General features: G+C 61.9%; 5 protein-coding genes across 5 annotated transcripts; 3 read left to right on the forward strand and 2 right to left on the reverse strand.

Annotated features, from left to right (window-relative positions):
- Nucleotides 1-264: 264 nt before the first annotated feature.
- Nucleotides 265-2,270, forward strand: JCM10292_006807 (uncharacterized protein; the record flags this gene model as incomplete). The annotated part of the gene is made up of 4 exons (XM_076647605.1): nt 265-369; nt 440-1,269; nt 1,333-1,537; nt 1,599-2,270. The coding sequence occupies 4 exons, from the start codon at nt 265-267 to the stop codon at nt 2,268-2,270; spliced, it is 1,812 nt and encodes a 603-aa protein (XP_076506775.1).
- A 93-nt stretch (nt 2,271-2,363) lies between these two features.
- URA3 (orotidine-5'-phosphate decarboxylase) lies at nt 2,364-3,375 on the reverse strand (the record flags this gene model as incomplete). The annotated part of the gene is made up of 4 exons (XM_076647606.1): nt 2,364-2,597; nt 2,656-2,963; nt 3,020-3,131; nt 3,190-3,375. 4 exons carry the CDS (start codon nt 3,373-3,375, stop codon nt 2,364-2,366), a joined length of 840 nt encoding a protein of 279 aa, XP_076506776.1.
- A 474-nt stretch (nt 3,376-3,849) lies between these two features.
- JCM10292_006809 (glycoside hydrolase family 15 protein) lies at nt 3,850-6,714 on the forward strand (the record flags this gene model as incomplete). The annotated part of the gene is made up of 11 exons (XM_076647607.1): nt 3,850-3,875; nt 3,968-4,004; nt 4,070-4,262; nt 4,342-4,392; nt 4,459-4,762; nt 4,828-4,946; nt 5,014-5,437; nt 5,574-6,220; nt 6,290-6,308; nt 6,364-6,503; nt 6,605-6,714. 11 exons carry the CDS (start codon nt 3,850-3,852, stop codon nt 6,712-6,714), a joined length of 2,070 nt encoding a protein of 689 aa, XP_076506777.1.
- A 138-nt stretch (nt 6,715-6,852) lies between these two features.
- JCM10292_006810 (uncharacterized protein) lies at nt 6,853-9,114 on the reverse strand (the record flags this gene model as incomplete). The annotated part of the gene is made up of 9 exons (XM_076647608.1): nt 6,853-7,464; nt 7,532-7,797; nt 7,860-7,962; nt 8,018-8,132; nt 8,192-8,281; nt 8,350-8,454; nt 8,514-8,581; nt 8,643-8,767; nt 8,820-9,114. The coding sequence occupies 9 exons, from the start codon at nt 9,112-9,114 to the stop codon at nt 6,853-6,855; spliced, it is 1,779 nt and encodes a 592-aa protein (XP_076506778.1).
- Nucleotides 9,115-9,800: 686 nt separating this feature from the next.
- JCM10292_006811 (uncharacterized protein) lies at nt 9,801-11,904 on the forward strand (the record flags this gene model as incomplete). Its single annotated transcript, XM_076647609.1, has 9 exons — nt 9,801-10,011; nt 10,067-10,201; nt 10,257-10,318; nt 10,417-10,528; nt 10,616-10,776; nt 10,849-10,975; nt 11,039-11,201; nt 11,261-11,414; nt 11,494-11,904. 9 exons carry the CDS (start codon nt 9,801-9,803, stop codon nt 11,902-11,904), a joined length of 1,536 nt encoding a protein of 511 aa, XP_076506779.1.
- Nucleotides 11,905-12,735: the final 831 nt, after the last annotated feature.

The raw sequence follows: 12,735 nt of genomic DNA on the forward strand, positions 1-12,735 counted from the left end.
GTAAACACAAGTCGGCTCCCGACTTTCGTATCGCTGTGCAGCCAGGACTCTGCTTGTGCGCGCTTGCACTGCTTGAGCAGCCGAGACTGCACCGGCATACGGTCGCAGAATCCGCATCCGCCTCTTCTCACCGACTCCCCACTTCCGCCCTCATCAGGCAGCGTCGCCCTCGTCACGGCCCCCTTCTGACTGTGCGAAGTTCTTCGACTGCCTCAGGACCATCTTTGGATCGTCTCGACGCGTCCACGTCAGCGGCGACGCGTGATGCACGAGTGCCGAGTGTGCTTCTCGTCCAAGCCTTATGCGCCGGGCAAAGGGCCCGAGCCGGACTGGGTCGCCGTGACGAGCTGCGGGCACGTCTTTCACAACGTGCGTGCGCCTGCACAGATCTGCCTCGCGGAGAGGGGCTCTCACTTAACCATCTCGTCCTCGTCAACAGGCCTGCTTGCAACAATGGTACGCCGTAAGCGACTACAACATCGGCTGCCCGAACCGCTGCACCCTCCGCAACGTCAAACAGGACAAGAAGCCCGGCTCGAGGTTCACCGAGCCTCTCCCGCTCCTGCGCCTCTACATCCAGCCCGCCGCAGACGGCGCGCCTAGCTCGGACGCGCCGGGCGGCGACGACGACAAGGCGCGTAACAAGAAGGATGTCAAGGGCAAGGGCAAAGCGCGCATGGTCGTCGAGGACGACGAGGACGACGACGTTGCCGACGCCGATGAGGAATCTGAGACGAGCTCGATCGACGGCGGCGCGGCGGCCGGCCCGTCAGACGAGGCGAGCCGCCTGCGCCGACAGTGGGCAGCGGCGATGGACACTGTCCGCCAGCAGCGCGCCAAGATCAGCGAATTGCAGCGCGACCTCGACGGCGCGAGAGCCGAGGTCGAGGCCGACGCCCTCGACTATCTCGGGCAGCCATACTGCGAGCGATGCGCGGCCGACAACTCGGACGACGAGGGACTGGGTCAAATGTCGAGGGAGGAGCAGATCGAGGCACTCAAGCACGAGCTCGCCGAATTGCGCGCGACGAGCGTCTCGAAGGTCCAGTACGACCTCGTGACGCACAAGCTTGGGGAGCTCGAGAAGCGCTGCAAGGACGCCGAGCAGTGGAGCACCGAGCTCGAGAACGACTTCCGCACGGCGCAGATCGAGTGGCAGCAGACGGAGAAGACGCTTAGAGATCAAATCGAGGCGTCGGGCGAGGACGGGCGGGCGACGATCAAGGCGCTGCAGCACCGAATCAGAGACAAGGATCGCGAGAACTTGAAGTGCGCACTCTCACTCTATCTTGACAGCGGTCACCCGAGCTAAGCCCAACAGCGACCGCGCAGAATCAACGGCAAGATTGACGGACTCGAGAAGAAGGTGCAGGACGCCGAGCAGCTCGCCGACATCAGAGTCGCGAAGGCACGACAAGATGCCGCCGCCGCGCAGGCCGAAGCGCGGACCCAGATCGCGTCGACTCAGTCGCAGTTGCAGCAAGAGCTCAACGTGCGGAAACGCTTCGAGCGCGCCAATGCGGTATTGCGAGCGCAGGTGCGTGTACTGGTCCATCATGCTACAGCTGAGGGGACGCTAACGCTGGACCGTCCTGCAGAACAAGAAGCTCAAGGCGCAGCGCCAGGAACTGCAGGCGAAGCGCGGCATCATCGCCTCGGACAGCGAGCCCGAAGAACCCAAGATCGCATCCCCTCCTCCAGCATGCGCCTCAGCAAAGTCGCCTCTCGCCCGCCAGCGCTCGCGCACCACCCTTTCGCCATTTGGCGAACCGGCCAACCCGCCGCCCTTCCGCATCAACACCAACTCGCTGCTTCTCGCTTCGCCGAGCAAGAAGCGCCACGTGCGCACGCCGATGGACGACTGCGACGTCTCATACGAGGAGCCCGCGGTGGCTGACGGCGCGTTAGACGATTCGGATGACGACCTCGAGTATGTCGACGACCCGCGCGAGGGCGACGAGAATGTCGCACCGAGCGGCCAGACCGACGCAGCACCTCGAGATCGTCTCGACGACAGCAGCAGCGACATCGAAATTGTCGAGTCGTCCTACTTTGCTCGGGGCGCGCCAGCAGGCCGCGCATCAGCTTCGACGGCGGGCGTGAAGCGACCCATACCTTTCCCGTCACTCGCTCTCGGTTCGACAGCGAGTGCAGCGGTGCGGCCGAGCAAGAAGCCGGCGTTGTCGCAGTCGAGCAGCGACAAATACCTGCCAGACTTCACGCAAGGATTGACGGGGTCCGGACCGAAGCACAGGGTCAAGCGGCGGTAGCGAACCCTCTCTCGTTGCCTGAAGCGTGTCGGCGAGTGCCAATGATACAATGCAGCACATACAAAGCCCAAGTCCCACATTGCGCCGCCGCGCTCACTGCTTGAGACGGTCCTCGTACGCCTTCCACCCGGCCTCCTGGTACCGCTTGCTCTGCCGCACGATCTCCTCGTCCGGGTTGCCGTCCCCGCCGCCGTAGATGCCGCGCCCGACAATGATGATGTCGCAGCCGGACTCGCGAACCACCTCGTCCGGCGTGCGGTACTGCTGGCCCATGCCGTCGCCCTTGGTGTCGAGCCCGACACCGGGGGTCATGATGACGTAGTCGGCCTAGGCGCAGAGATTTGTGAGCATCTGAGCCCTTAAGAGAAGAAGGAAGGAGACGCACGCCCTCTCCCGGCGCAACCCCGCCGGCCGTCTCTTCCCGCTCGTCCACCCTCCTCATAGCGACAAAGCCCATGACAAACTCGGGGAACCTCCGTGCCGCCTCGACGTTCTTGGCCGTGTACTCGCCCGTCGCGAGATTGCCCTTTGCGCTCATCTCGGCGAGGAGGAGCAGGCCACGCCCGAGGGGCTGGCCGACGGATGCGAGACCCGTGAGAATTCCTTCGCCGGGAACCAGGTGCGCGTTCGTAATGTGCGACCACGAGGCAATCTTGTAGATTCCGGAAGAGTACTGCAATCGGACCGTGTTGCCTGCGTGAGGAGCGGGTCAGCCGTGCGACAGCACGGGGTGGGCAAACACAGCGCACCGATGTCGGCGAACTTGCGGTCCTCCCAGATCAAGAAGTCGTGCTTCTCTGCCAGCGCTTGCAGCTGCTGCACGAGGTCCTGGTCAAAGTCCTCGACAATGTCGATGTGGGTCTGCGGAACAACGGGGTCACTACAAGCTCGTGAAGCAAGAGTGGGCGCGGCGGCGCACCTTGACACAGCAGATGTAGGGACCAGCGGCGTCGGCAATGCGCAAGAGGGCCGCCTTCTTGGTGACATCGACCGAGACGCAGAGATTCGTCTTCTTGCGCTCGCAGCATGCGAGGAGCTGCTGTGCGACCGGGATTGGGTGCGCGCTGGCACGCGAGCCGTACGTGCGGGTCGTGATGGACGGCATTGCGCTAGAGAGCTTGTGCGCTGGAGGAAGACAGTAAGCTGATCAGAAGCTGCAAGCTGATGAGCGAAAGCAGCAACAACGACCAGCGAGGCTTCCCTGAACCCCGTGGCCGTCTTGTGAGTCTTTTTTAAGCTGTTATGCGCTGCCTAGATACTCTCGGGGATGCGAAGAATACGGGTGTCTGCACCGCCTCTTCCGCGCGACGATCATCTCGAGCAAACGACTCTGCCACAAGAATCACCGCTCAAATCCGGATATGATCCCCTGGCTTTGAGCCTCAGCTTGCTAGAACCGAGCACCGCAGCTTAGCCGACGCCGACCCCTGCCCCTTCCTTAGGGTGGGGAACGTCATCCGAACGGGCCTTTCTTCGTCCTCTCTGATTCTTCCACGACGCTCGAGGAAGCCAGACCTGCTCCTGCTGTGCCTCTTGATTCCTGCTGCACCACCGAAGAACTCGAAGACATCCCGCAAGAATGGTCGTCAAGCCGAACCGCAGCGGGTTCGTCTCCTCGTCCCGGTTCTGCCAACTTTTGCTCGTACAGGTGAGCAGCCTTATGGACGCTGCTGACTTGTCTATACTCTGGCCCACAGCGGCGCTCGCTACCCGTCGGGCTACACGGATGCTCAAGTGGGCTTACCCGCTCGTGCTGATCTTCCCGTATCTCGTGAGGAGCTGATCTCGTTTCACTGCAGGACCACGGGCTTGTCGGCAACATGCGCACGGCGGCGCTCGTCTCCATCTCGGGAACGATCGCGCAGCTGTGCCTGCCGCACTTCGACTCGCCTTCCGTCTTCGCGCGTATCCTCGACAAGAACAAGGGCGGGCACTTCTCCATCCGCACCGACAACGAGACGCAGTCCAAGCAGCAGTACCTGCCGAGCACGAGTGCGTCCGGTCGGCCCCTCCGTGTCATAAAAAATGCTGATTACGTCGCATCCTCTTTTCGCCTCGTCTGGCTTTGCAGACGTCCTCGCGACCAAGTTCCTGTCCGAAGAGGGTGTCGGTCAGATTGACGGTGCGCCTCCATCTCTACTTTGCAGAACTTCACACACAATGAGCTGACGTCGACCTCGAATCACAGACTACATGCCGCTCGCGGCCAGCAAGTCGGACCCGACCTTCCTCCCCTGGCTCGTCCGCCAGGTCACGACCATCCGCGGCAGCCTGACCTTCACGATGGAGTGCGCCCCCGCCTTCGACTACGCCCGCGCTTCGCACGAGACGTCGCTCGACAACAAGGCCCAGCGTGCCGACTTCAAGTGTCCGCAGCACCTCGACCTCGACCTGCGCTGGGTCGTCAGCAATGGCGAGCACGGACCCGAGGACCAGCCTGAGCCGGTCGTCGAGATGGACTACCTCGATCTCAGCGAGCGCGGCCACAAGGGGTACGTCTTCGTTTGCAGCACCTTGGGTCGCGCGCTGTCCTGACACGTTATCTCAATTCTTGCAGCCTTGGTGTTACGGCCAAATTCACCCTGAAGGAAGGGCAGAGCGTCACGTTCATCCTTCGCGAACCGCCCAGGTCTGACGGGCGGACGGAGACATCCGGCGAGGGTCGCAAGAACGAGAGTGCGTTCTTCTCGTTCGTCCTCGTTGCCTGACTCTCTAAACTAAACATTGCATACTGGCAAATCAGATGTGCCCGACCGCAGCGTCGACCTCTCCGGCGAGACACAGCCGAACTCGTCGCTCGACCCTCCACTCAGCCAGGCTCTTGTCGACCGTCTCCACCGCGAGACCATGACCTACTGGCTCACATGGATCGCGCGCTGCACCTACAAGGGTCGCTGGCGCGAGGTCGTGCACCGCGCCGCTCTCTGCCTCAAGCTCCTCACCTTCGCTCCGACTGGTGCGATCGTTGCCGCGCCGACATTCTCGCTCCCAGAGGACCTCAATGGCGCAGGAAGGAACTGGGACTACCGCTTTGCGTGGATCCGCGATGCGAGCTTCACCGTGTACGCCTTGCTGCGTCTCGGCTTCACTGAGGAGGCCGACCAGTACGTCGGTTGGCTTAGCGGCCTCATGCGCAATCGCGACCCCGATGGCGGTCTCCAGATCATGTAAGTGGATCGCTCTCGCTTTGTCTCGCCTTTCGGAGTCGCTTTCAATCGCTCGAGTGGACGTCCGGTCCGCGAGCCTCCTCACGGGCGACTACCCGCGCTGGACGAGCAGCCTCTGACCTGCAGCTGCACACAGGTACACCATTCACGGCGAGAAGGACATGCCGGAGGTCGAGCTGTCGCACCTCGACGGGCATAAGGGGCAGAAGCCGGTCCGCATCGGTAACGGCGCCGCCGACCACCTCCAGCTCGACATCTACGGCGAGCTTCTCGATGCCGTCTACCTCGCTCAGAAGATGTCGAAGCCGCTCGCATACGACGACTGGGTACTCGTGCGCGACATCGTCGACTACGTCAACAAGATCTGGGACCAGCCCGACCTGTCGATCTGGGAAGTTCGCGGCCAGAAGCAGAACTTCCTCTACAGCAAAATCATGTGCTGGGTCGCACTCGATCGCGGGCTCCGCCTTGCCGAGAAACGCTCCCTTCCGTGCCCAAATCGCGACAAGTGGCTCGCGAGCCGCGACCAACTGTACGACGAGATTCAGACTCGCGGATACAACAAGGAGCTCGGGCATTTCTCACAGTCGTACGAGAACAACGACGTGCTTGACGCGGCCGTCCTCATCGCACCTCTCGTCTTCTTTACAACGGCAAACGACCCGCGCTTCCAGAACACGCTCAAGGCCATCATGCGCCCCAAGGATCGCGGCGGCTTGTGCGAGAACAACCTTGTCTACCGCTACGATACCGAGAAGGTCGACGATGGAACGGGCGGCGGTGGTACGTCGCACTCAGCTGCTGTCTGGCGATCATGCGGAGGCTTACCTTCTCAACCTGCTTCGCGCGCAGAGGAGGGCAGTTTCACCATGTATGTCTTGCTACGACACAAACAGTACGTTGTGCTGACGCCTATGTGCTCGAAGGTGCACCCTCTGGCTCGTCGAGGCGCTTGCCCGCGCCGGGCAGTGGGAACCAACGCAGCTCAACAAGTCGGTCACGATGCTTGAGGACTTTATCGGCTACCTCAACCATGTCGGACTCATCTCTGAGGAGATCTCCAAAGGTGCGTCGTGCCATTGAAAACGGCACGGGCGCCGCTTCGGAACGCTTTTCTGACTTGCTCTTCCTCCGCTTTTGCCTCTTCCCACTCCTTCCTATTATCAGGAGGAGAGCAACTTGCGAACTACCCACAGGCATTTTCTCTCATCGGATTGATCTCGGCATGCTACAATGTCAATAGGCAATTGGACGGCAACCCCCTCTCCGCCGCGTAGAGCCCGCCAGCCCGTGTATCGCCAACTTGTGTAATTCTCGCGTACAGACCGTCGCTGCAGAGTGCTCGCGTAGAGACCTGAGAAAGCGGGTTACACAGAGCCGAATGCATGAGGGATAGACACACGACTTAGAGTGGTCTACTCGTGCTCAGCCTCCTCGTCCTCGTCCTCGTCCTCGTCCGCGTCCTCGTCGTCGTCCTCGCCGCCCTCGTCCTCGCCGCCCTCGTCCTCGCCGCCCTCGTCCTCGTCCTCCGCACCGCGTCCTCCCTCCTCGCCCTCGTCCTCCTCCATGCCGAACGCCGCAGCACCGCCCATCAGGTCGAACCAGTCGTCGCCGACGTCCTCTCCGGCCACCGCGCGCTTTGACTCCTTACGGGCCTTCTGCGGGCCGAACTGAGTCGCAGCCGTCGCCTGCTTGCGCTTGTGGCGCACGTTGACCTGCTTCTGATTGTCGACGGCCCGCCCCTTCATGAAGAGCTTGTCGTCGCCGAAACCGTTCATGTTGACGTTGCGCGACCTGCTGCGCGCCGCGCGCTCCTCGCGAGTCGGGAGGAGATTTTTCGGCAGGCGGGACGTCGGCCAAATCGAGAGGTCCAAGCTTTCCTGCGCGAGAATCTCCCGTACGTGCCACGCCCAAACCGTCCCCTCGAAGATGCCGCGCATCGTACCGCGCTGAACCGGAATAAGCTTGGCGTATTTCTCGAAGGCCGCGTCGTTGGTGAAGTAGGTGCGCTGGAGCGTGCGGCCGTTCTATGGGAAGAAGAGTTCGTCAGGCAAGTGTGCAAGGTGGTCACAGAACGCGCTCCTGTAAGCGTACCGCGGGACGGCGACGAACGCCGTCTTTGTCCTTCGGCGAGAGGTCGTCGAGAACGCGGAGGACAAAATCCTTGGCTTGGCCGGCCGTAGCGAGGTGTTCAAACGCCTGATGGTCGAAGAGGTTCGTGTTGAGCCCGCTCTCGACAGCGTCTGCGACAACGATCAAGCCATGTTCGATGTAGAAGAGGAGGAAGGCGGGAAAGTAGTCGGCGAGGTCGGGAGGCGGGACGTAGCAAGCCTTGCGCTTCCAGCTCAGCCACGGCATCGCTGGACTCGCAGAGGATTGTCAACTTCATGTCCGGTCGGCCAAGTACTCGTGAGACACGTACCGTCTTTCGCCTCTGCAACCTTGAGCGAGACGCAGTCATCTCCATGCTCCTGCTCCCTGACCTCGCCCGACCTCTCCGTCATGCCGTAGTACGCTCCGGGGCCCTGCAGGGGCAAGCAAGTGAGGATCAACTCAGACAATCAGGACTTGTGGACGAACCTCGAGTACGTAGCAGCACTTCGTGAGAACCTTGCACATGTCGATGCCGAGCGAGAGCTCGTCTGCGCTCGCGCTCCATCTCGCTAACTTTCCCTTGCTCGCAGCTGCCGCCGCACTATCGCAGGTTGATAGTCAATCTCAGAGGTCGGCTAGGACTGTGAAGGTGGAACGTACGAGCAGTAGACCTTGACGAGGTGGGGCGCCGTGAAGAGGGTGAAGAAGAATGCGATGAGGTCGTACTGGCAATCGATAACACGTCCGTTCCTGCGAGCGCGGGTCGGGGCCTTCTGTCATCTCAGCGCCGAGTGGATGCAGGTCAGAGTCCGACTTACGGGAGCGCGTAGGTCGTCTTTTCGCTCATCACGGCAGGCCAGCTGCGACTCGCCCATGAGTACATCTTTTCGAGCTTCGAGTACGATGTCGAGCTCTTGCGCAAGCTGTGCGCGTCGACGTTAGGCCGCTCTGACCCTTCGGGGGAACGATGGGCTCGACGAACCTGAACTTGCCCGGCGAGCGCAGCACCTCGAGCTGCTGCGCGACCTGCCACAGTGCCAGATAGAGGTCCTGCAGGCGTGTGCACATCAGCCGAGGCACGCAGCGTGGTTCGGCTCGGTACTGGACGCACCGCCGTCTCCTGGGTCATTTCGCCCGCGAGAAGAGGTCGGACAACATCGTCCAAGTAGGTCTTCGCCGCCTCGAGTGCTTCAAGCTGGATGGGCTGCGCATCGAGCTCGACATCCTCGGGCGCGTCTGTGTATTCGGGTGATCAGGATAGAACAGGCGCGAAGAGCAAGCGACGCACCCTTGGCCGAGTTGGCCGTCGGCGATCCGCCCGCGTCCCCGCTCGCCTCGGAAGCGCCCACGTCGTTGCTCCTACCCTTCCCCTTGCCCTTCTCTCCCCTCGACGATGTCACCTTGTGCAGCGTCGGAGTCGTCGCGTCGTTCGCCTCGCTGCCGACGGCCGACGCCCTCACCGTCTTGCTCGCTTTCGCCGGCTCGTTCTTCTTTGCCTTCTTGTAAGGAGGCGTAGCGTCGGTGCCCTCGCGCCGACTTTGCGTACCTGGGTCGCGCGGCGTCTGCGCGGAGGGAGTCTTCATCTCGCGGGTCGCAGCGCGCTTAGCCGGTAGCGGGATGCTCTGGGTGGAGGACCAGCTGTGTGCGTCTGCGTCTGCGGCTGTGGGATCTGCTGCGGAACGCGCTGTGTACGTCGAGCTGGCAGCCGAAGAGCGGATGCGAGCGAGTGCAACGGCCGCAGCTCCGTCTCCTCGTCGTCGCCCTCGACGCAGATCGAGCAGCCCGTCGCTTCCGCAACATCGCTCTTCGAGCGGCACTGCATGTTCAGCGCGTCCTGCTTCTGCTTCAAACGCGTCTCTGACCTTGCACTGAGGGCTGGGAGGCTCTTGCATCAAGAGTGAAGCCGCCGACGCTCGACCCTCTTCCGCGCGACGGCGCGTCCTCGCGTCTTCTCCCTTCTCCCTTCCCTCTCGTCGCTCCTGTGGTAAAGTGAGTTGCGCATTGCTCTTGAGACGTGTACATGTGCAGAGACGTGGCGTGCCATCGCATTCCTTCGCTCCTCCCATCCCTCTCTTCCTCCGCACTCCTCTCGCTTCCCCGTGACGCGTCACGAAACTGGTCTGCGCATCGTTCTCAGGCCTCTGACCGCGTGGAGCGGAGACACGGCGACGCTCACTAGCTCTTGCGCTACCGGCAGGTCGCTCAGCAACCGACTAGCCGCCTTCACTACCTCGCACTCGACCCTTCCCTCCACTTGCAAACGTACAGCATGCCACCGCGCAACCCGGTGAACGAAAAGCTCGCCGGCGGGCTACGCAAGGTTCGCAACCTCCTGCGCTTCCCCAAGGACACTTCGTACATCGGCGACTCGTCCCTGCACCCGCTCGCCGGCAAACGCCTCATGCCGGGCTCGCTCATCTCAAAGTTCCTCACTACGACGCGCCCCACTGCGCTCAACCAGGCCGTCCGCTGCCTCGCCGGTGCGCTCAGAGTTGCCCCGGTCACACAAAGTACGCTCTGACCTTGGCAAAACAGGATTCGATCCGGTCGACGCGACGCAGTCCAACTCGATCCGCTTCAAAACGTCGCCCGCGAAGAAGGAGTTTGTCGCGGAGAACCCCGTCTCGGGCCTGTCGACGACCGTCCAGGAGATCCTCAAGACGACGGCCAGTGCGTTCTCTCTTCTCATTCGCATGGACGACAATCCTGACATCTTCTGCTTCAGAGCAGGGCATGCCCAAGCTCTTCCCGGAGACGCTCCAGCTCATTACCGAGGTCTTTGTTGACGTGCGTCCCCTCCCCATCGCCAAATGCTAGATGTCAATGCTTGCGACATAGGACGAGGTTGCTAATCTCCGCGACTCGCGTTCACCGGACCCCTACAGGCGGGCGTCGTTCAGTTCAAGGACATCAAGGAGCACTTGAGCCTCTGGCCCAACTACAAGCAGGGCACGCCGAAGAAGTACAAGCTGGTCGAGTACCTTGTCTCGCTCTCGCGTACGTCCTACTCTGGGTGGCCTGTTGTTTGCTCGCGCGCAAACACCGCACCGAGCCTGACTGACGGTCCACCTTACCTTCATGCAGTCTTCTACGGCGGCACGGAATGCCGCCAGGCTGCCCTCGTAATCCTTGCGGGCGTGGCCGATATGCAGTCCATCTCGTCCTTCGACCAGGTCCGCCACGTCTACTCTTTTGACGTCAACGATCCCAATTCGATCAACGTGACCTTCGGCAAGGTCGCCAAGGTGAGCACACCCTCCTTCCTCACTCTCTTGTCTCGCCACGCTGACAACGTCGCTGGTTTGTACCTTGAAAAGAAGAACGGCTATGGCACGTCGGATCTCAAGAACCTGCTCGGCCTCATCAGTCAGGGCGTCAAGATCACCGACGTCAAGACGGCTTCGGACGAAGTGAAGCGTGCGCGCAAGTTCCTCGACGAGGTCTGTGCGTGCATCGGCTTGCGCAAGCCGCTCGAGTTGGCGTGACTGACTCGTTTGACGTGCGCAGGGTTCCAGCTCGCGAAGGAGGGGCGCGCTGGCACGCACGGCAACGCCCTCGCCGCCAAGTTGCAGGCTGCTATGCAGCAACGCAATGGCGAGCTCGCCAAGACCCGCAAGACGAGCGGCTACTTCCAGCGCTTCTCGGTCGGCGAGTACAAGGCCATCGTCAGGTACGCAGAAGCTTGATGCGGATGTCCCCCGGCCACTCGGCTGATTCGCCTCTGAGCAGCGCGTACCGTGTTGCCCTCGATACCAACAGCGTCTTCCACATCAGCGATGCAGTCCTCGCCGTCAACCTCAGCAGCAAGTACGTGCGCACGTGGCGCCAGGTCCACGACTGGATCGGATCGCACCGCACCAGCATCGCTCTCGCGCTTCGCCCCGTGCGTCTCCCTCTATTTCCCTCGGTCTCGCGAGAGGTCTCGCCTTCTTGCAAAGTCTTCCGCTGACGTGGAGCTGCAGGATTACCCGCTCGACGACATCTGGAAGGCGACGACCATTGCGAGCATGGGCTTCGTCAAGACAACGCAGGGCATCAACGGCTACTTCCACGCAAGCGACGACGACGAGGCGCAGTCCGAGGCGCACTTGAGCGACGACGAGGCGCAGTCGTCCGAGGCGCACTCGAGCGACGACGAGGCGCAGTCTGAGGCGCACTCGACCGACGAAGACTTGTCGGAAGACGCTCACTTCAAGTATCTCTGGTCGCTCTACAACGAGCTCGACGACGACGACTACCCCATCGCCGACGGGGAGATCGACGACGGCCTCGACGACGAGATGGCCGAGGACGAGAAGGACAAGGCCAGCAACCTCTTCGGGCCGGACGAGGATGAGGAGGAGGCCGAGCAGCAGATGATGGTCGACGAGTAGAACCAAATCTGTATGTGGCATGGTGTAACTGCTTGCTGTTGTGTGCGATCCTTCCTGTACGTGGCAGCCAGTGCTGGGCCCTCGAGTGGCGAGACCTCCTCGTTCTCGCTTCCCTCCTCTCACCCTCCTCTCATTTCCCTCTTCTCACTTGCCTCCTCTCGCTTCCATGGGCTCTGTCCGTCCCTTTCTCCACGAGCGTTGTAGCCTGCCCTCTGCCTCCGCAGGCAACTTGACGCAGCCCGCACCTGCATCCCGGCGGTCTGACGGGCTGGCAGCGATTCGCCAAGCCCGCCAGCCCTCGTCGCACTCTCTTCTGGTGCCGCTGCCGACTCAGAGCAGTCTGACTGCTGCTGCAGCGCCGCTGCAGCCTCTCCGGCTGAAACCCACCGCGTGAACGGCACATTGACTGTGGGTCAACGTTGTTGATCCATCGGCCCGCTTCAAAACTGGCTGCTTCGCACACTACTCTTGCTTGAAGTGCTCGTCATCAGCTTGCGCCTTCACTGATTGTTGTACCGAAGGAGCTGTCAGCAGCGGGGTTACCTCGCATCCCTTGCACTTTGCTTGCACTTGTCGGCGGCAGTCAGCCTCCGCTTCTTAACCTAGTGTATCCCCGCGTGGGGACTTAACAAGTCATCTGTGACTCACTGCACTCACCGCGAGGCAAAGGAGGATCTCCGGGTTCAGCACAATTGAACGCGACGAAGCGTCGGACCGTTCTGGCAAAGGTTCTCGCTGCTCTGCTCGCGACTGTCTTCCCTTGGCCGGATGTCAGGCCTGCTCGATACTTGTGGAGCTGCTCGCCCGCCGTAAGCTGATCGGGCCCTTTAC

Source organism: Rhodotorula paludigena, assembly GCF_050403205.1.
Source record: "Rhodotorula paludigena JCM10292 DNA, Rt_paludigena_JCM10292v1_ctg10, whole genome shotgun sequence".
In the NCBI taxonomy this organism is placed as follows: domain Eukaryota; kingdom Fungi; phylum Basidiomycota; class Microbotryomycetes; order Sporidiobolales; family Sporidiobolaceae; genus Rhodotorula; species Rhodotorula paludigena.